Raw genomic sequence first — 23,647 nt, 5'->3', positions numbered from 1 at the left:
CGCCCACTGCGCCAGCCGCTATGTACCACCCTGCGGGCACGTCTCTGCGGCAGTTCAATGAAGACTGTGCCATCCGCTGCCGTATAGATCTCACCCGCCAAAACCCGGGCGCTGATCCGGACTGATTCTCATAATGGTTCGACTTTACAAGGTGGATGTCAGTAATGGCGGCCGGTTCTCCACGTTGTAGCGTTACTAGTGGTCGCACCATCGGTTTATGTGGGGAGCAGAATAAACCTCCCAAAACAATAACGTTCCAATCCCCTACTGCGGGGTCCCCAACCCGCGACCATCCAGCTGTGGTGAAACTACAACTCCCAGCATGTCCTGACAGAAGTGCTCATCAATGACGAACCACCAGCCGCTCCACATCCAGCGCCCCATACAAGAACCTCCCTCTGCCTGTAGGTGGCGCTGCAGCCTTACATAGAACGCTGTGATTTGTTCAAACTACAACTCCCTGCTGCAGTCCGTCAGGGCATGATGGGAGTTGTAGTGTTTACAGTAGCTGGAGTCTCAGGATGCCTTCGACAAAATGAGTGCGCCACTAGTTGTACAAATGAATTACCGAATCATTAAAAGGACTTTTCCAACGAAATATCGTTTTTTAGAAAAATCGGATTAATTCAGCCGGATAAGCGGGGATGATAAGGGGTGGCGGCTGCTTCTCCTCTTCTCTCAGCACAGGGACAAGCAGATTTAAGCTGAACAATTTAACCATGTCTGACAGTCTTGTTGCTATGGACGCACTGCCTGACAGCTCCCTAGCAACCAGTCTGTCTCATATCACTCAGGTCAAGGAAAAAGTGGCAGAGAAGCGGTGAAGATCCTCGGCAGGACTTTACTAGGTCTCCAACTACTACACTCATCAGGCTTTAAAACATTTAGGCGGAGGGCTCCTTTAAAGGGACACCATAGCGGAGCATTCCTTTAAACGAAAACTCAACCCAGAGTGAATAGTGAAAATAATGAACGGAGCAGGACAGTCCAGGGGCGCCGCTTATCCACAATGAAGAACACACACATCATAGTTTTTAATATAATTTATTTAGTTAAACATGACGGGTCGGGCCGGGGTCCGCAGCTGTGATCGGAGCTCTGAACACCGGCAAATTGTCCGTATAGTGGACTAAAAATATCAGACTGTAAATACACAAACCGTTACCTGAAAAATGAGCCGTGAGCGGCGTCAGCGGGACGGCCGCCATTATCTGAGGTGATCGCTTATCGCTGAGGTGTGAGGCACAACATTCTGCGCACCTCAGAGGTGTCACTAGTCCTAATAAGTGGAATCCTCCTGATTATTAGGTAATGGTCCCCTTAATGGCTGCCTCCGCCACGCGGCTGTCACCGGACGTCCCCCCTCCCCCCATAATAATAAAAATAATCATTAGTAGACATAAACCCGCTCTAGTGCTTTCTGTTCGATCAGGGTTCACAACCAATATGGCTCCCACAGAGGTAGTCACCCAGCTTTCCCAAACTCCTGAATGGCAAATCGTCTTCGTGGTGTAGGAATAAAGGACAAAGAAGATGCAAGACAACATCACACGGCAGATTTCCCATTGAAGACTCTAGGAAAGCCGAGTGACCGTGAAAGCGGTGATGGCGGCCATTTTTGCAGTCACTCAGCTTTCCTAGAGACAGAATGGAATATTTAACAACTGGACAGTAGGGGGCGGAATGAATTAAAATCATAAGGATTTCCACCTTTAACAGAGATATGGGCACGAAACAGCGGGCGGCACGGACGACCGGTGATCACCATTATCATACAGGAAAAACCGGCGGCCAATTTGTCGTCATGGTGCAAATACCTCTGCAATGGGGGAGGGGGGGGGGGGGTATCTAAATATTCGACAAGATATCTCAGCTCCTTAAAACAAGATGGCCTCCCCGCGTGGCAGCACCAAACCGTAACACTTGTGTCTTTGGGAGCATTGCATATACTTCTCTATATGGCTACATCCTCTCAGTATATCATGTAACAGGAGGGGGGGATGGGTAGCGAAGCCCACCCCCCCCCCGCCGCCATGCTTACTATACAGAGCGCAAAGTATGGCGGCATGACGGCGACTTTTATCTATTGTGTGCTCATTGACTTATCATATATGTGCCCTCCCCCATCTGGACGTGAAGGGGTTAATGCTCCGTTTTCCGAGCCCCTGGGCGTTTCACTTATGGAGGTCTATGGATTAAGTGGGACAAGTTCACAGCATTGCAAAATGGCAGGAGTCCCACCCAGTGCGCCATTCAGGGAGCGGGCATCACGGAGGATTGTGGGAATGTTAATGTAATGGACGTGGTCGGAGATCTTCATGGAGTCCTGGATTTATTGAAAGCCCAAAAAGTGATCGTGTCCTTGAAGTGTGACCTGGATCACATGAGATACCACGCGATGGCGGCAGCCATGGCGGCGGCAAAGGCAGCGAGTACCAGCTGGACTTCAGGACGGCGTGTTAGAGCCACCATGGCGTGGAGTGGGCAACCTGAGGCGGCGGCATCTGTGGAAGAGAAGGACGGAGATGTAACCCGCTGTACAGGACTGTATATATATATACTGTATATACGTCATCAGCACTCACCTTTAGCAGCAAAATACGGGCATTTACGAGTATCTCCCTTTCCATCATGTAATGAGAGACCGTCCACCTGTGGCTCATCAGGGATCGTGGCTCCGATCTTATCCAACTCCTCAAATATCTACAGGCACAAAAATACATAATAAATCTACAATCCATCCCCGTACACAGCAAGACACACCTACACATTCCTGTATATAGGGGGCAGTATTATAGTAGTTATATTCTTGTATATAGGACAGTATTATAGTAGTTATATTCTTGTATATAGGGGGCAGTATTATAGTAGTTATATTCTTGTACATAGGGGCAGTATTATAGTAGTTATATTCTTGTATATAGGAGCAGTATTATAGTAGTTATATTCTTGTACATAGGGGCAGTATTATAGTAGTTATATTCTTGTATATAGAGGCAGTATTATAGTAGTTATATTCTTGTATATAGGGCAGTATTATAGTAGTTATATTCTTGTATATAGGAGCAGTATTATAGTAGTTATATTCTAGTATATAGGGGGCAGTATTATAGTAGTTATATTCTTGTATATAGGAGGCAGTATTATAGTAATTATATTCTTGTATATAGGAGCAGTATTATAGTAGTTATATTCTTGTATATAGGGCAGTATTATAGTAGTTATATTCTTGTATATAGGGCAGTATTATAGCAGTTATATTCTTGTATATAGGGGGCAGTATTATAGTAATTATATTCTTGTATATAGGAGTAGTATTATAGTAGTTATATTCTTGTATATAGGGGCAGTATTATAGTAGTTATATTCTTGTATATTAGGGCAGTATTATAGTAGTTATATTCTTGTATATAGGGGGCAGTATTATAGTAGTTATATTCTTGTATATAGGAGCAGTATTATAGTAGTTATATTCTTGTATATAGGAGCAGTATTATAGTAGTTATATTCTTGTATATAGGGGGCAGTATTATAGTAGTTATATTCTTGTATATAGGAGGCAGTATTATAGTAGTTATATTCTTGTATATAGGGGCAGTATTATAGTAGTTATATTCTTGTATATAGGAGCAGTATTATAGTAGTTATATTCTTGTATATAGGGGGCAGTATTATAGTAGTTATATTCTTGTATATAGCGGGCAGTATTATAGTAGTTATATTCTTGTATATAGCGGGCAGTATTATAGTAGTTATATTCTTGTATATAGGAGCAGTATTATAGTAGTTATATTCTTGTATATAGGGGGCAGTATTATAGTAGTTATATTCTTGTATATAGGGGGCAGTATTATAGTAGTTATATTCCTGTATATAGGGGGCAGTATTATAGTAGTTATATTCTTGTATATAGGAGGCAGTATTATAGTAGTTATATTCTTGTATATAGGGGCAGTATTATAGTAGTTATATTCTTGTATATAGGGGGCAGTATTATAGTAGTTATATTCTTGTATATAGGAGGCAGTATTATAGTAGTTATATTCTTGTATATAGGGGCAGTATTATAGTGTTATATTCTTGTATATAGGGGGCAGTATTATAGTAGTTATATTCTTGTATATAGGAGCAGTATTATAGTAGTTATATTCTTGTATATAGGAGCAGTATTATAGTAGTTATATTCTTGTATATAGGGGGCAGTATTATAGTAGTTATATTCTTGTATATAGGGGCAGTATTATAGTAGTTATATTCTTGTATATAGGGGGCAGTATTATAGTAGTTATATTCTTGTATATAGGAGGCAGTATTATAGTAGTTATATTCTTGTATATAGGGGCAGTATTATAGTGTTATATTCTTGTATATAGGGGGCAGTATTATAGTAGTTATATTCTTGTATATAGGAGCAGTATTATAGTAGTTATATTCTTGTATATAGGGGGCAGTATTATAGTAGTTATATTCTTGTATATAGGAGCAGTATTATAGTAGTTATATTCTTGTATATAGGAGCAGTATTATAGTAGTTATATTCTTGTATATAGGGGGCAGTATTATAGTAGTTATATTCTTGTATATAGGGGGCAGTATTATAGTAGTTATATTCTTGTATATAGGGGCAGTATTATAGTAGTTATATTCTTGTATATAGGGGCAGTATTATAGTAGTTATATTCTTGTATATAGGGGGCAGTATTATAGTAGTTATATTCTTGTATATAGGGGGCAGTATTATAGTAGTTATATTCTTGTATATAGAGGCAGTATTATAGTAGTTATATTCTTGTATATAGGGGCAGTATTATAGTAGTTATATTCTTGTATATAGGAGCAGTATTATAGTAGTTATATTCTTGTATATAGGGGCAGTATTATAGTAGTTATATTCTTGTATATAGGGGCAGTATTATAGTAGTTATATTCTTGTATATAGGAGCAGTATTATAGTAGTTATATTCTTGTATATAGGGGCAGTATTATAGTAGTTATATTCTTGTATATAGGAGGCAGTATTATAGTAGTTATATTCTTGTATATAGGAGCAGTATTATAGAAGTTATATTCTTGTATATAGGGGCAGTATTATAGTAGTTATATTCTTGTATATAGGGGCAGTATTATAGTAGTTATATTCTTGTATATAGGAGCAGTATTATAGTAGTTATATTCTTGTATATAGGGGCAGTATTATAGTAGTTATATTCTTGTATGTAGGGGGCAGTATTATAGTAGTTATATTCTTGTATATAGGGAGCAGTATTATAGTAGTTATATTCTTGTATATAGGGAGCAGTATTATAGTAGTTATATTCTTGTATATAGGGGGCAGTATTATGGTAGTTATATTCTTGTATATAGGGGGCAGTATTATAGTAGTTATATTCTTGTATATAGGGGGCAGTATTATAGTAGTTATAGTCTTGTATATAGGAGCAGTATTATAGTAGTTATATTCTTGTATATAGGAGCAGTATTATAGTAATTATATTCTTGTATATAGGAGCAGTATTATAGTAGTTATATTCTTGTATGTAGGGGGCAGTATTATAGTAGTTATATTCTTGTATGTAGGGGGCAGTATTACAGTAGTTATTTTCTTGTATATAGGGGGCAGTATTATAGTAGTTATATTCTTGTATATAGGGGCAGTATTATAGTAGTTATATTCTTGTATATAGGAGCAGTATTATAGTAGTTATATTCTTGTATGTAGGGGGCAGTATTATAGTAGTTATATTCTTGTATGTAGGGGGCAGTATTATAGTAGTTATATTCTTGTATATAGGGGGCAGTATTATAGTAGTTATATTCTTGTATATAGGGGGCAGTATTATAGTAGATACATTCTTGTATATAGGAGCAGTATTATAGTAGTTATATTCTTGTATATAGGGGCAGTATCATAGTAGTTATATTCTTGTATATAGGAGCAGTATTATAGTAGTTATATTCTTGTATATAGGGGCAGTATTATAGTAGTTATATTCTTGTATATAGGAGCAGTATTATAGTAATTATATTCTTGTATATAGGGGGCAGTATTATAGTAGTTATATTCTTGTATATAGGAGCAGTATTATAGTAGTTATATTCTTGTATATAGGAGCAGTATTATAGTAATTATATTCTTGTATATAGGGGGCAGTATTATAGTAGTTATATTCTTGTATATAGGAGCAGTATTATAGTAGTTGTATTCTTGTATATAGGACCAGTATTATAGTAGTTATATTCTTGTATATAGGGGCAGTATTATAGTAGTTATATTCTTGTATATAGGGGCAGTATTATAGTTGTTATATTCTTGTATATAGGAGGCAGTATTATAGTAGTTCTATTCTTGTATATAGGAGGCAGTATTATAGTAGTTATATTCTTGTATATAGGAGGTAGTATTATAGTAGTTATACTCTTGTATATAGGGGCAGTATTATTGTAGTTATATTCTTGTATATAGGAGGCAGTATTATAGTAGTTATACTCTTGTACATAGGGGGCAGTATTATAGTAGTTATATTCTTGTATATAGGGAGCAGTATTATAGTAGTTATATTCTTGTATATAGGGGGCAGTATTATAGTAGTTATATTCTTGTATATAGGAGCAGTATTATAGTAGTTATATTCTTGTATATAGGGGCAGTATTATAGTAGTTATATTCTTGTATATAGGGGTAGTATTATAGTAGTTATATTCTTGTATATAGGAGGCAGTATTATAGTAGTTATATTCTTGTATATAGGGAGCAGTATTATAGTAGTTATATTCTTGTATATAGGGAGCAGTATTATAGTAGTTATATTCTTGTATATAGGGGGCAGTATTATAGTAGTTATATTCTTGTATATAGAGGGCAGTATTATAGTAGTTATATTCTTGTATATAGGAGCAGTATTATAGTAGTTATATTCTTGTATATAGGGAGCAGTATTATAGTAGTTATATTCTTGTATATAGGAGGCAGTATTATAGTAGTTATATTCTTGTATATAGGGGCAGTATTATAGTAGTTATATTCTTGTATATAGGAGGCAGTATTATAGTAGTTATATTCTTGTATATAGGGAGCAGTATTATAGTAGTTATATTCTTGTATATAGGGGCAGTATTATAGTAGTTATATTCTTGTATATAGGGGCAGTATTATAGTAGTTATATTCTTGTATATAGGACCAGTATTATAGTAGTTATATTCTTGTATATAGGAGGCAGTATTATAGTAGTTATATTCTTGTATATAGGAGGCAGTATTATAGTAGTTATATTCTTGTATATAGGAGCAGTATTATAGTAGTTATATTCTTTTATATAGGGAGCAGTATTATAGTAGTTATATTCTTGTATATAGGGGCAGTATTATAGTAGTTATATTCTTGTATATAGGGGCAGTATTATAGTAGTTATATTCTTGTATATAGGGGATGTATTATAGTAGTTATATTCTTGTATATAGGAGCAGTATTATAGTAGTTATATTCTTGTATGTAGGGGGCAGTATTATAGTAGTTATATTCTTGTATGTAGGGGGCAGTATTATAGTAGTTATATTCTTGTATATAGGAGCAGTATTATAGTAGTTATATTCTTGTATATAGGGGCAGTATTATAGTAGTTATATTCTTGTATATAGGAGCAGTATTATAGTAGTTATATTCTTGTATATAGGGGCAGTATTATAGTAGTTATAGTCTTGTATATAGGAGCAGTATTATAGTAGTTATATTCTTGTATATAGGAGCAGTATTATAGTAATTATATTCTTGTATATAGGGGGCAGTATTATAGTAGTTATATTCTTGTATATAGGAGCAGTATTATAGTAGTTGTATTCTTGTATATAGGGAGCAGTATTATAGTAGTTATATTCTTGTATATAGGGAGCAGTATTATAGTAGTTATATTCTTGTATATAGGAGCAGTATTATAGTAGTTATATTCTTGTATATAGGAGCAGTATTATAGTAGTTATATTCTTGTATATAGGGGGCAGTATTATAGTGGTTATATTCTTGTATATAGGAGCAGTATTATAGTAGTTATATTCTTGTATATAGGGGGCAGTATTATAGTAGTTATATTCTTGTATATAGGAGCAGTATTATAGTAGTTATATTCTTGTATATAGGAGCAGTATTATAGTAGTTATATTCTTGTATATAGGGGGCAGTATTATAGTGGTTATATTCTTGTATATAGGAGCAGTATTATAGTAGTTATATTCTTGTATATAGGGGGCAGTATTATAGTGGTTATATTCTTGTATATAGGAGCAGTATTATAGTAGTTATATTCTTGTATATAGGAGCAGTATTATAGTAGTTATATTCTTGTATATAGGAGCAGTATTATAGTAGTTATATTCTTGTATATAGGAGCAGTATTATAGTAGTTATATTCTTGTATATAGGGGGCAGTATTATAGTGGTTATATTCTTGTATATAGGAGCAGTATTATAGTAGTTATATTCTTGTATATAGGGGGAAGTATTATAGCAGTTATATTCTTGTATATAGGGGCAGTATTATAGTAGTTATATTCTTGTATATAGGGGCCAGTATTATAGTAGTTATATTCTTGTATATAGAGGCAGTATTATAGTAGTTATATTCTTGTATAAAGGGGCAGTATTATAGTAGATATACACTTGTATATAGGAGCAGTATTATAGTAGTTATATTCTTGTATATAGGGGGCAGTATTATAGTGGTTATATTCTTGTATATAGGAGCAGTATTATAGTAGTTATATTCTTGTATATAGGGGGCAGTATTATAGTAGTTATATTCTTGTATATAGAGGCAGTATTATAGTAGTTATATTCTTGTATAAAGGGGCAGTATTATAGTAGATATACACTTGTATATAGGAGCAGTATTATAGTAGTTATATTCTTGTATATAGGGGCAGTATTATAGTAGTTATATTCTTGTATATAGGGGCAGTATTATAGTAGTTATACACTTGTATATAGGGGCAGTATTATAGTAGTTATACACTTGTATATAGGGGCAGTATTATAGTAGTTATACACTTGTATATAGGAGCAGTATTATAGTAGTTCTAGTCTTGTATATAGGAGCAGTATTATAGTAGTTATTCTCTTGTATATAGGGGCAGTATTATAGTAGTTATACACTTGTATATAGGAGCAGTATTATAGTAGTTATATTCATGTATATAGGGGCAGTATTATAGTAGTTATACTCTTGTATATAGGGGCAGTATTATAGTAGATATATACTTGTATATAGGAGCAGTATTATAGTAGTTATATTTATGTATATAGGAGCAGTATTATAGTAGTTATATTCTTGTATATAGGGGCAGTATTATAGTAGTTATATTCTTGTATATAGGGAGCAGTATTATAGTAGTTATATGCTTGTATATAAAGGAGCAGTATTATAGTAGTTATATTCTTGTATATAGGAGCAGTATTATAGTAGTTATATACTTGTATATAGGGGCAGTATTATAGTAGATATATTCATGTATATAGGAGGCAGTATTATAGTAGTTATATTCTTGTATATAGGGGCAGTATTATTGTAGTTATATTCTTGTATATAGGGAGCAGTATTATAGTAGTTATATTCTTGTATATAGGAGCAGTATTATAGTAGTTATATTCATGTATATAGGGGCAGTATTATAGTAGTTATATTCTTGTATATAGGAGCAGTATTACAGTAGTTATATTCTTGTATATAGGAGCAGTATTATAGTAGTTATACTCTTGTATATAAAGGAGCAGTATTATAGTAGTTATATTCTTGTATATAGGGGCAGTATTATAGTAGTTATATTCTCGTATATAGGGGTAGTATTATAGTAGTTATATTCTTGTATATAGGAGGCAGTATTATAGTAGTTATATTCTTGTATATAGGAGGCAGTATTATAGTAGTTATATTCTTGTATATAGGAGGCAGTATTATAGTAGTTATATTCTTGTATATAGGGAGCAGTATTATAGTAGTTATATTCTTGTATATAGGAGGCAGTATTATAGTAGTTATATTCTTGTATATAGGGGCAGTATTATAGTAGTTATATTCTTGTATATAGGGGCAGTATTATAGTAGTTATATTCTTGTATATAGGACCAGTATTATAGTAGTTATATTCTTGTATATAGGAGCTGTATTATAGTAGTTATATTCTTGTATATAGGAGGCAGTATTATAGTAGTTATATTCTTGTATATAGGAGGCAGTATTATAGTAGTTATATTCTTTTATATAGGGAGCAGTATTATAGTAGTTATATTCTTGTATATAGGGGCAGTATTATAGTAGTTATATTCTTGTATATAGGGGCAGTATTATAGTAGTTATATTCTTGTATATAGGGGCAGTATTATAGTAGTTATATTCTTGTATATAGTGGCAGTATTATAGTAGTTATATTCTTGTATATAGGGGCAGTATTATAGTAGTTATATTATTGTATATAGGGGGCAGTATTATAGTAGTTATATTCTTACCTGCATATTGAACTGGAAGGATCTGTTTGCCTCCTCCACAATGCTCTTCTTGGCCTCGGCGTCATGCTCCAGAGTGTTGAGTCGGGCCCTGTAGAGCTGCTTGAACTGCTGGGCATTTGTAACATTATCAAACATGTAGAATTGGATTCCTTCCCCGGTGCTGGGTAGGTGCAGGGCTCTCTGGGCCACCTTCTTCAGGACTTGTCCTCCTGACAGATCCCCCATGTACCTGGTATAGGCGTGAGCCACCAGCAGCTCCGGCTTGTGATGTCCCAAGTGGTGGATCCGGTCCACGTAAGCCTGTGTGGCCTCGGAGCACTGGATAGTGTCCTCCCAATCTTCACCAAAAAAGTAAGCAACATCCCTCTTCAGCGCTTCCCCCCTGTGCAGCTCCTGAGGAAAATATAGGGGAGCAATGGCCGGGTCCTCCTTGTTGCGGTCCAGCTCCTCCTCCAGCGCAGAATACGTGTAGTACAGGGCAGCGGTGGCTAGCTGTATACAAGAGACAAACAATAGGGGCTTATTCCATCCTGAAATTTCCTGATGGGACAATCCCCTTAATTAGTATTGTACCATATTAATCTTCATGGATGGAGATCACCTGTATACCAGCTCTATAGATAGAGAGGAGACAATGAAGGAGACATATGGTTATCGAATAACACTTATCACCTATCCACAGGATAAGTGTCTAATTACTGGGGGCCCCACCGATCACGAGAACGGGAGTCCCGTGTCCCCCACCTGAATAGAGCGGTGGTTAGGCATGCTGCCACTCCATTCAACTCTATGGGACTGACGGAGATAGCCGAGCTCTATTCAAATGGGGGACACGAGACCCCGTTCTCATGATCGATGGGGGTACCAACGATCACACACTTACCACCAGTACTGTGGATAAGAGAGAAGTGTTGTTCATGGGAAAACCCCTTTAAAGGAGCGGTCAAATTCATCGTCATTTATAGGGATTCCCTCTCTTCACCGCCTCCTCGACAGAAGCAGCACGGGGCCGGCTGTGTCATGGCAGCAATTAAAGGGGTTGTCCAGGCTGGGGGCGTTTTTTTATACTAGTGACCTATGACAGGATAGGTCATCAGCATATGATTGGTGGAGGTCCGACACCCGGATCCCGTACCGATCAGCTGTTCCGGCAGCAGAATGCTCCGGTCACTGTGCAGCGGCCATCCTACATCACTGCTCAGAGCTACAGCGACCCAGCATGGCTGCTATTCAGTCTATGGAGCCTTCAGCTTCCGGCACCGACCCCTGAATGAATTTGGCGCCGGAGGCCGATTGGTGTGGGGTCCGGGTGTCGGACCTCCACCGATCATATTCTGATGACCTATCCTGTGGATCGGTCTTCAGTATGAAAAACCACCCCCAGCCCGAACAACCCCTTTAACAGCGACTATTTAACCCTTTAATGACAGACGTCTACACTGGATCGGTCACATAGCGAGAGACGTGGTGACGACGCTGTAGAATGACACCTCTGATCCATTCACAACACCCAGCGCCATAGACTGGATCTCCCCGGCTGCTTCATGTATCGCTCATAGTTCTTATGAATATTAATGATCTATTATCTGCACACCGCTGAGACATCGTCACTTCGTTACGGACTATGGAGGATAAAGAAACGGCTTTACAGATCTCTCATCATCCGCTCCGGGGATCTGCAATAATGCTATCAACTACATGACGCCGCATAAGGTGTATGTATACAAGGATGAACGTAACGGGACGACACGGCCGTATCGTACAGTATATGATCACCGGTATAAGTCAGATATAGTTGAGTGGCGATACAGCCCCCTCACAGAAATGCCATTCAGGAGTCTGGGAAAGCTGAGTGACAACTCCTGTTAGTATTGCAATGGCTGCCATATTGGTTATCACACAGCTTTACCAGAAACAGATAGAACTGAACAGGATTTTCAGGAGAAGATGACACAAGGACTTCTGGATTTTTAGAGGTTGATCCTCCACAAGGATTTGTTCTTGTTGTGGAGGACCCAGCTCGTCCATCGTCCGTCCTGCACCCACCTTAAATAATTCTCTCTTGATCCGACCCTTGAGAAATTCCTTCACAAACTTGGTATTTTCCGCCTTCTGATGAGATTCCTTTGTTCCTTCCTTGAGAAGTTCGGACAGATCTGTCGGCCTGAGGAGACATAGAGAAGAGCTGAGTAACCGTCGGGGGAGGGGATCGTTAATATGAAGGGTCTTCTTGGTGGATTCGATCTTAAAGGAAATCTCAGCTTAAAATGTGAGCAGCTAAAATAATATAATAATAATAATCTTTATTTATATAGCGCCAACATATTACGCAGCACTTTACAATTTAGAGGGAACATGAAACAAACAATATCAGACATTACATAGTGACAAAGTTCATTTACAATTCAAACCTGGGGAGTGAGGACCCTGCTCGCAAGAGCTTACAATCTATGAGGACATAAGGGAGACACAAAGTGTAACAGTGTTTGTTCTGTACAATAGTCCGGCCATCTTTATACACATGCGGTGGTAACATAAAGCTGCATGAGCCGGTCACCAGCCACTATCCGTGTATGACGGACATGAAGAGAAGGAGTGTGAGGGAATCTTATTCTGATGACTAATCTAAATGGAGGGCCATGGAAAGGAGTCAGATTAGTGAATGTTATAGGCCTGTCTAAATAGATGTGTTTTCAGGGCACGTTTAAAACTGTGGATATTGGGAATTAATCTGATTGTCTGGGGTAGCGCATTCCAGAGGACGGGTGCAGCACGAGAGAAATCCTGGAGACGGTAGTGGGAGGTTCGGATTATGGAGGATTTTAATCTAAGGTCGTTAGCAGAACGTAGAGCCCGAGTAGGGTGGTAGACAGAGATGAGGGAGGAGATGTAAGGAGGTGCAGCACTGTGGAGAGCTTTGTGGGTGAGAGTAATAAGTTTGAATTTTATTCGGAAGGGGATGGGCAACCAGTGCAGTGACTGGCACAGGGTAGAGGCGTTGGTGTAGCGGTTGGTCATAAAGATGAGCCTGGCTGCTGCATTGAGGATAGATTGGAGAGGGGAGAGTTTAGTGAGGGGAAGACCGACTAGTAATGAGTTACAGTAGTCAAGACGAGAGTGAATCAGAGCAACAATGAGAGTTTTGGCGGTTTCCTCCGTAAGAAAAGAGCGGATTCTGGAGATGTTTTTGAGGTGAAAATGACAGGAGCGTGAAAGTGATTGTATGTGAGGAGTAAAGGAAAGATCTGAGTCAAAAATAACCCCGAGACAGCGGGCGTGCTGCTTAGGAGTGATGGTAGTGATAGAGACAGCGGGCGTGCTGCCTAGGAGTGATGATAGTGCCACACACAGAGATGGAGACATCAGGTTTGGGGAGGTTAGTAGATGGTGGGAACACAAGGAGCTCAGTTTTAGAAAGATTCAGTTTCAGATAGAGAGAGGACATGATGTTAGAGACAGCGGACAGACAATCACTGGTGTTCTGTATTAGAGCAGGGGTGATGTCACGGGAAGAGGTATATAATTGGGTGTCATCAGCGTAGAGATGGTACTGGAAGCCAAATCTGCTGATGGTTTGTCCAATAGGAGCTGTGTAGAGAGAAAAGAGGAGTGGACCTAGGACTGATCCCTGAGGAACCCCGATAGCAAGGAGAAGAAGTAGAACCAGCAAATGACACACTGAACGAGCGGTCAGAGAGATAGAAGGAAAACCAAGAGAGAGCAGCGTCCTTGAGGCCAATAGAGTGGAGCATGTTAAAGGAACAGTGTCATCACAAATATTTTATTAATATGTTAAAGATGTTAGTGCCTTAATATAAACGTTTATTTTCATTTGTGTGTTTGTGTTTTACTGTTTCTTTTTTTCACACTTTTTTTTCCCTATGGGGGCTGCCATTTTTTGTTCCATTTCTGTGTGTGTCGATTAACGACACACACAGACATGGAATACGGCAGCCACAGTCCCATAGGGACTGCGAACGGCTCCCGTCCCATTGACTGCCGTGTACGGCGTCTGTGTGGGAACTGCGCATGCGCCGCTCCCACACAGTCCTATTCGAAATTGGCGCCGTCCGGCGCCATTTTCCTGTGGACCGGAAGTCGCGGCCGGACAGTAATATTACTACTTCCGGTCGCGGCTTCCGGACAAGTGCACATGCAACAGCGGCAGCAAAGGGAGCGGACGGGCCGCGGCGGCAGGAGCAGGTAAGCGATTTCAATGTATGTTAGTGTTTGTGTGTGTTTACTACTGCATGTAAACCTACTACACTGTGGGTTACCTCAAAAAATGGCGACGCACAGTGTAGCAGGTTAAACCTTTCAAACCCCTCGTTTATCCCGGCACTAGCCAGGATAAAGGAGGGGGGGATGCTGAGCGCTCACTAGAGCGATAGCTTTTAACCCAATGTTGCAATGCTGCAATTTTGGGAACTAGCTCCAAACAGCTCCATCTAGTGACCAAAAATGGGTAGTATTATAAATTTGAAAAAATTTATAATATTTCCTGACTCGCGAAAAAAATAAAAAAAATTTGAACAATGTTTTATCACCCACACACTAAATGTTTAAATTTTAAAAAAAAAACATGTTTTTGGGGCGACACCATGCCTTTAAGTAGGAGTTTGTGGTCTACAGTGTCAAAGGCTGCAGAGAGATCCAAAAGAATCAGGAGAGAGGATTTACCGTCCGATTTAGCCGCCAAGAGATCATTTGAGACTTTAGTAAGGGCAGTTTCTGTGGAGTGTAGAGTGCGGAAACCAGATTGTAAGGGGTCAAGAATGGAGTTAGCAGAGAGATAGCGGATAAGGCGAGAGTAGACCAAGCGTTCCAGGAGTTTGGAGATGAAGGGCAGATTAGAGACTGGTCGGTAGTTGGCAGCGCTGGATGGGTCAAGTGTTGGTTTTTTCAATAATGGGTTTATAATGGCATGTTTATAATCTCCATCAAGTTGTGTAACAGTCAGTCCTTACTTCTCCATTCACATTCAGAGCTAAATTCAGAATTCTGCTGCTTCCCTGTTCCCAGAGAGCAGTGCATTATGGGATCTCTGCAGACAGTCACAGCTCAGTGCGAAGTCAGGTGACTGATAGGGGGTGGAGCTAAACCGCAGTCTGTTTCTATGGGAAATCTGCAGAATTTTGAAAGCTGCTCTGGATGTAACTAGAGAAAATTACATGAAATTATACAAAGTCTGCACTAAAGTAAAGTCACTCAGTTTTAATTTGAAAAGTGGAATTATGCTTTAACTTCCGCAACGTTCTAATATACTTTGTGTTTCAATCCCTCACCGTTTTGAAAATCTCTGCTAGCTGTCAGTGAATGGAACGATTTTTGTTTACCCGGCTATAACCCATCCTGATCTAATACTTCTCACAGCTGAGTTTGCTAGAATTGCATCCAGTTTACTCCAGACTGGTCCATTTTCCCTGCACTGATACATTGTAACGAACTACCGGGACAGGAGAGAGATTTGTGCTGATGTGTTGAGCTCACAGAGAATCTATTAATGGAAACTTATCTGTCACATTTACAAATTCACCGTTTTTCACTCGTGCCGATGCAGCAATAAAACCTGCACAACAATAGGAGGCGAACGGCACCCGACCAGACGGGCGACTAAACCGCAGCGTTCCGGATCTGTCATGTAACGACAACAACTTTACAATGTGAACAAACACGCAGGAGAGTGGGACAAAGTGCCTGTAACATCCCACAGCTCAGAGGTGGACGTACCAGGACATGTGCAGCTGGAGTGTTACAGGTTGTCTCATGGTCAGCTCCATCACTGCCTGTTCACCCATTAAAAAAGGACTAGTCAACAAGGCTAACAATCAAAACAGGGGCCCCCCTATGCGGTCTATCATGTGTACGTGCCCGACACTCACCAAGGAGCAGAGAAACAGAGGATACACTACAACCTGCTGCTACAGAACGCATCGCTGCAAAACATGGCAGATTATGTACAGTAAAACCTGCTGCGCTGAACATTACAGAGTACACAGCAGAAGAGGGTCCTGGGCACAAGAGCTAACAATCTAAGAGGACATGAGCTTCAATAGGGGGATGGGAGCTGCTTTACTATGTGGTATTAGGACGGAGATGATGGTGGACGGGCAGGATGAAGGCTTAGGGCTGTGTTCACATCTGCGTCGTGGCTTCAGTTAATAACAGTGCGGGATGCATTGCACAACGGATACCAGCGGCGCCCGGCGGACCCCATTGACTTATAGTGGGGTCCGTCATGTTCCGCCAAGGTGTCCGTCGTCTGGGAGCCTCCAATGCAGATGTGAACACGGCCGTACAAGTGTGGACGCGAGTTAGGCCGGGTTCACACTGTGCGGTTTTATGTTTTGGTTGATGAACTACTAGTACGAGACATGGGAGTCAGTCCACCAAACTAAAAATTGCATGTTGCAAGCGCAATGAAAACGCACAGTGTGAACCCAGCCTTAGACCACATGCACACATAGCGTAATTCGCTGCAGAAAATCTGCATAAAACCCTCAGATAACACCGGCAATTCCACAGGTAAAATCTGCACTAAATATTGCGTTTTTTTGTGCGTTTTTAGGTGCGGATTTTACATTTTGAAGAGGAAACCGGTGCCGAGTTTGGTGCGATTTTTTTTAAACGATCAGATACAATTTCGAGACGGAAGCGCAAGATAAATTCACAGGCTGCGGATTATAAACTCTGCGCCAAAGGTTGATTTATGTGCAGCAAATTTGGACATTACAAGTGGTGACAAATTTGCGTCAGTTTCCCAACAAGCCGTGGAATTTGTCGGCGCTCTAGACTTGTATATAAAACGTATCGGCGGATGTGTCGCTCACCTCAGCGGCTGGTTTTCTTCCTCCTCTCTGGACGCAGCTCCGTAAAGGCCGTTCTCCTCCTGTGCGGCAGACATGGCGTCCTCTGTAGACTGTTCTGTACGAGCTGAAAAAAGTTTAAACCCAGTGTTAGCGAGAGAGAGAGAGAGACTGCGAGGGGCCGGAGAGCACAATGCCTGGACAATCTAGTAATGGACCCTTCCCCCTCCTCCCCTCCCCCTGCTACAGACAATGCCCGGCTCCCTATGTCACCCTATACCCAGTGACTGCAGCCCCCCCCCCCCAGTGCCATCTGCCGCATGACTAAGCTGCCACCTTCCCCTTTTACTTACTGCGTCTCCCTAGAAGCCTGCGGTCTGAGTGTCAGCTCACGTACAGATGATCAGCAGCAGGGTGACCGCTATATATGCAATCCCGGCCGCCGCTTATCACTTCCGTATTTCTGGCCCTTCTTTGCTGCAGTCAGGATTTTTTTTTTTTTCTAAAACTGACTCAGCAGATGAAACAGTTCCCGAAAAACAGGAAGTGAGTGATTGAGGCGTGACTCAGCAGAAATCTCAGCCAGCGTGAGGAAGCTGGGACTGACATGACTAAGGGGGCCCCCGGAGCCGGAGAGGGGGTCAGAGGACAGAGAGAGGGGGCCCCAGAGCCGGAGAGGGGGTCAGAGGACAGAGAGGGGGCCCCGGAGCCAGAGTGGGGGTCAGAGGACAGAGAGGAGGGTCAGAGGACAGAGAGGGGGGTCAGAGGACAGAGAGGGGGGTCAGAGGACAGAGAGGGGGGTCAGAGGACAGAGAGGGGGGTCAGAGGACAGAGAGGGGGGTCAGAGGACAGAGAGGGGGGTCAGAGGACAGAGAGGAGGGTCAGAGGACAGAGAGGAGGGTCAGAGGACAGAGAGGGGGGGGTCAGAGGACAGAGAGGGGGGGGTCAGAGGACAGAGAGGGGGGGGTCAGAGGACAGAGAGGGGGGGGTCAGAGGACAGAGAGGGGGGGGTCAGAGGACAGAGAGGGGGGGGTCAGAGGACAGAGAGGGGGGGGTCAGAGGACAGAGAGGGGGGGGTCAGAGGACAGAGAGGGGGGGTCAGAGGACAGAGAGGGGGGGGTCAGAGGACAGAGAGGGGGGGTCAGAGGACAGAGAGGGGGGGTCAGAGGACAGAGAGGGGGGGGTCAGAGGACAGAGAGGGGGGGGTCAGAGGACAGAGAGGGGGGGGTCAGAGGACAGAGAGGGGGGGTCAGAGGACAGAGAGGGGGGGTCAGAGGACAGAGAGGGGGGGTCAGAGGACAGAGGGGGGGGTCAGAGGACAGAGGGGGGGGTCAGAGGACAGAGAGGGGGGGGTCAGAGGACAGAGAGGGGGGGGTCAGAGGACAGAGAGGGGGGGTCAGAGGACAGAGGGGGGGGTCAGAGGACAGAGAGGGGGGGTCAGAGGACAGAGAGGGGGGGGTCAGAGGACAGAGAGGGGGGGGTCAGAGGACAGAGAGGGGGGGGTCAGAGGACAGAGAGGGGGGGTCAGAGGACAGAGAGGGGGGGTCAGAGGACAGAGAGGGGGGGTCAGAGGACAGAGAGGGGGGGTCAGAGAGGGGAGGACAGAGAGGGGAGGACAGAGAGGGGAGGACAGAGAGGGGAGGACAGAGAGGGGAGGACAGAGAGGGGAGGACAGAGAGGGGGGGACAGAGGACAGAGAGGAAGGTCAGAGGACAGAGAGGGGGGTCAGAGGACAGAGAGGAGGGTCAGAGGACAGAGAGGAGGGTCAGAGGACAGAGAGGGGGGGTCAGAGGACAGAGAGGGGGGGTCAGAGGACAGAGAGGGGTTTCAGAGGACAGAGAGGGGGTTCAGAGGACAGAGAGGGGGGTCAGAGGACAGAGGGGGGGTCAGAGGACAGAGGGGGGGTCAGAGGACAGAGAGGGGGGGTCAGAGGACAGAGAGGGGGGGTCAGAGGACAGAGAGGGGGGGTCAGAGGACAGAGAGGGGGGGTCAGAGGACAGAGAGGGGGGTCAGAGGACAGAGAGGGGGGTCAGAGGACAGAGAGGGGGTCGTAGTGATTTGTTAGGAGTCGCATTGGCACTTGTATTCTCATAGGTGGTGCTTGTCACAACTGGTTGGCCAAAATTAAAGTTGTGCGTTTCAGTGATCAGGGCGGTTGGCGCTGCCACTTTGGCGCTTGCCCGGTTGTTACAGGTCCGGCATCGCTGCGTCTGGCTGGGAGGTTTGGGGTTTTATCTAATTTGGGCTCAGATTCTCAGGATGTGGCTACATGACGTATTTATTTCTAATAGAATATTCCGCCGCCATTGTGACGTCGCCGCAAATCTGTCACGTGGCAGGAGCCGCATGATGGGATTTCCTCCTCTTGAGTCGCCCTGATTCTTAGTAACATCCCTTCCTGGGAAAGCTGGGTGATAACCAGTATGGCCGCCATTACAGCTCCCGCAGCGGTTGTTTAATCCGCTTTCCCAGATGACTAAATGGCAAATTGGTAATGTAGTAATACCAGAGTGACGGTGTAACGGAGCGGATTTGCCATAGTGGTCTTCATTCGTCTGTAGACAAAGGTTAACAGCCTGATGTTAGACGTCGTCTCAAGGATAAATTTGGACGTGTTTCTCTTCCTTATACCGCCTCGTGGCTGCCGTACCGAAAAACTGGCGCACGTCTTTAATGAATGTGTTGCCTTTTACGACTCCTCTAAGCCACGCCCATTTTATAGATCGAAAACACATAATATATTTGCCGCAATTTGATTAGTAAATCCCCCATCATACACGCTGGGCATTGTAGTACTCGTGATACCAAGAACGGTAGAACAAAACAACAACCACCATCATCATAATAGCAGCCGGATGGTGAGGATATCAGATCTGTCCACTGCCAGGTTTATTTTACTAACCAGTCACCTAAACACCCGGTTACTATATGTGTGCCCGATGTGGTGTGTATATAATGTCTGTATACGCTTTGTTATGCTTTAGGCCGGATTTACACGAGCAAAAAACGCTGCATTTTGCGTGCGCAAAAGGTACTTAACCGCTCCGTGTGTCAGCCCTGTATGATGCGCGGCTGCGCGAAAATCACACATCATTATGACACTCCGTTTGTATGTTTGTAGCACGTGGTGCTTTTCTGTTTTCATTCATAGTTTTTACTGCTGTTGCGTGAATCACGCGCGTCCCACGGAAATGCTTCCATGTGGTGCGCGTGATTTTCACGCACCCATTGACTTCAATGGGTGCGTGATCCGATAAAAACGCACAAATAACGGACATGTCGTGAGTTTTACGCTGCGTGAAAATCACGGACAGTCTGCACTGCCCCATAAACTAATATAGGTCCGTGCGAGGCGAGTGAAAATCACGCATGTTGCACGGACGTATTGCACGTTCGTCTAAATAAGCTCTTAGTGTAAGATCTATAGTTCTTCATACCACAGTGTGCCCTACTCCGGCATCATAGTGAACTTACGTCACTGTATGGTGGTATTATATGAGCACTGTATGGTGGTATATGAGCACTGTATGGTGGTATTATTTGGGCACTGTATGGTGGTATTATATGAGCACTGTATGGTGGTATATGAGCACTGTATGGTGGTATTACTTGAACACTATATGGTGGTATATGAGCACTGTATGGTGGTATTATTTGGGCACTGTATGGTGGTATTATTTGAGCAGTGTATGGCGGTATTATTTGGGCACTGTATGGTGGTATTATTTGGGCATTGTATGGCAGTATTATTTGGACATTGTATGGCGGTATTATTTGGGCACTGTATGGTGGTATTATTTGAGCACTGTATGGTGGTATTATATGAGCACTGTATGGTGGTATTATTTGGGCACTGTATGGTGGTATTATTTGGGCATTGTATGGCGGTATTATATGAGCACTGTATGGTGGTATTATTTGGACATTGTATGGCGGTATTATTTGAGCACTGTATGGTGGTATTATTTGGGCACTGTATGGGGTATTATTTGGGCACTGTATGGTGGTATTATTTGGGCACTGTATGGTGGTATTATTTGAGCACTGAATGGTGGTATTATTTGGGCACTGTATGGTGGTATTATTTGAGCACTGTATGGTGGTATTATTTGGGCACTGTATGGTGGTATTATATGAGCACTGTATGGCGGTATTATTTGGCATTGTATGGTGGTATATGAGCACTGTATGGTGGTGTTATTTGGGCACTGTATGGTGGTATTATTTGAGCACTGTATGATGGTATTATTTGGGCACTGTATGGCGGTATTATTTGGCATTGTATGGTGATATTATTTGGGCACTGTATGGTGATATTATTTGGGCACTGTATGGTGGTATTATGGGCACTGTATGGTGGTATTATTTGGGCACTGTATGGTGGTATTATTTGAGCACTGTATGGTGGTATTATTTGGGCACTGTATGGTGGTATTATTTGAGCACTGTATGGTGGTATTATATGGGTTCTGTATGGTGGTATTATTTGAGCACTGTATGGTGGTATTATTTGGGCACTGTATGGTGGTATTATTTGAGCACTGTATGGTGGTATTATTTGGGCATTGTATGGTGGTATTATTTGAGCACTGTATGGTGGTATTATTTGGGCACTGTATGGTGGTATTATTTGAGCACTGTATGGTGGTATTATTTGGGCACTGTATGGTGGTATTATATGAGCACTGTATGGTGGTATTATTTGGGTTCTGTATGGTGGTATTATTTGAGCACTGTATGGTGGTATTATTTGGGCACTGTATGGTGGTATTATTTGAGCACTGTATGGTGGTATTATTTGGGCATTGTATGGTGATATTTGAGCACTGTATGGTGGTATTATTTGGGCATTGTATGGTGGTATTATTTGGGCACTGTATGGTGGTATTATATGAGCACTGTATGGTGGTATTATTTGGGCACTGTATGGTGGTATTATTTGGGCATTGTATGGTGGTATTATATGAGCACTGTATGGTGGTATTATTTGGGCATTGTATGGTGGTATTATTTGGGCACTGTGTGTGTGTATATATATATATATATATATATATATATATATATATATATATCTGTGACTTGTCAGGAACTACAAACCCCAGCATGCACTGCCATTCTTGCTTCCTCAGCGGCCTGTTATCATGGATGCCTCTCCTCCATTAGGTTTGCTGGGACACTTTATACTCGTGCTATCACCAGTCAGGCTCACATTTCATGATCACAAATACAGCCATGTTCAGTCACTGACCGGTGTGCGGGGTCCCGCTGTCTGCTCGGCTGTCACGTACAATCCAGTAAACCGGCTTAGCTCGATACAGGCCAAAAACAGGAAGTGCTTGTTTCCATAGCAACGGGCAGAGACTTCAGTCACAAGACGTTTAATGAGGGAGTCTTTTTTTTAACTAAAGCTTTATTAACAAATGGACAAAACAGAGAGGCAAAGACTTGAACCGCAGCAGGGTTGTTGTTTTGTTTTTTTTTTACTTCAAATTTTATTAGTCAGTGAACAAAACTTTCCAGAACAATAAAAACCCGTGACATTCCTGAGATAAATGAGTGCGGGCCGCGATGTTTGTCTTCATGGAGACTTTCCGGAACAATGTGTCCCTGGAGATGTCTATACAACAGATCAACCCAATATCCACATTACTGTATGTTATATTCACCTCTTACCACCATGTTCTCTATGTATTATCATCAATGACATGATGGGGGAGGTAGTGCTGTGTATCACACATGATAGGATTAGATACACAGCTCAGCAGACAGTATCACACACACATGATAGGATTGGATACAGCAGCTCAGCAGATAGTATCACACATGATAGGATTAGATACACGGCTCAGCAGACAGTATCACACAGGATAGGATTAGATACACAGCTCAGCAGACAGTATCACACATGATAGGATTAGATACACAGCTCAGCAGACAGTATCACACATGATAGGATTAGATACACGGTTCAGTATCACACATGATAGGATTAGATACACAGCTGAGCAGACAGTATCACACATGATAGGATTAGATACACAGCTCAGCAGACAGTATCACACATGATAGGATTAGATACACGGCTCAGCAGACAGTATCACACATGATAGGATTAGATATACAGCTGAGCAGACAGTATCACACATGATAGGATTAGATACACAGTTCAGCAGACAGTATCACACATGATAGGATTAGATATACAGCTGAGCAGACAGTATCACACATGATAGGATTAGATACACAGCTCAGCAGACAGTATCACACATTATAGGATTAGATACACAGCTCAGCAGACAGTATCACACATGATAGGATTAGATATACAGCTGAGCAGACAGTATCACA

The 23,647-nt window shown here is 41.8% G+C and overlaps 2 protein-coding genes across 4 annotated transcripts in view; one reads left to right on the top strand and one right to left on the bottom strand.

Annotated features, from left to right (window-relative positions):
- Window positions 1-1,028: 1,028 nt before the first annotated feature.
- Window positions 1,029-22,656, bottom strand: HMOX2 (heme oxygenase 2). 3 transcript variants are annotated; one of them, XM_075830779.1, is made up of 6 exons: window positions 22,548-22,656; window positions 17,324-17,426; window positions 12,540-12,657; window positions 10,494-10,985; window positions 2,586-2,703; window positions 1,029-2,504 (listed from the first exon to the last, which is right to left on the bottom strand). In XM_075830779.1, the coding sequence occupies exons 2-6, from the start codon at window positions 17,395-17,397 to the stop codon at window positions 2,380-2,382; spliced, it is 927 nt and encodes a 308-aa protein (XP_075686894.1). In that variant the 5' UTR covers window positions 17,398-17,426; window positions 22,548-22,656; the 3' UTR covers window positions 1,029-2,379. The 3 variants fall into 3 exon arrangements, with proteins under 3 accessions (XP_075686894.1, XP_075686893.1, XP_075686895.1); XM_075830778.1 differs by having other exon boundaries at window positions 22,509-22,591; XM_075830780.1 differs by lacking the exon at window positions 22,548-22,656 and adding an exon at window positions 17,653-17,813.
- A 134-nt stretch (window positions 22,657-22,790) lies between these two features.
- LOC142656537 (nmrA-like family domain-containing protein 1) overlaps window positions 22,791-23,647 on the top strand; it is a 396,968-nt gene continuing 396,111 nt past the window's right edge. Inside the window, exon 1 of the mRNA XM_075831468.1 lies at window positions 22,791-22,950. Coding sequence (XP_075687583.1) covers window positions 22,899-22,950 — 52 coding nt within the window. The 5' untranslated portion in view covers window positions 22,791-22,898. The remainder of the gene's footprint in view (window positions 22,951-23,647) is intronic.

Source organism: Rhinoderma darwinii, chromosome 6 (genome assembly GCF_050947455.1).
Source record: "Rhinoderma darwinii isolate aRhiDar2 chromosome 6, aRhiDar2.hap1, whole genome shotgun sequence".
Lineage (NCBI taxonomy): Eukaryota > Metazoa > Chordata > Amphibia > Anura > Rhinodermatidae > Rhinoderma > Rhinoderma darwinii.
The sequence above is the reverse complement of the archived record's forward strand: the minus strand, read 5'-3'. Positions and strand labels throughout refer to the sequence as shown.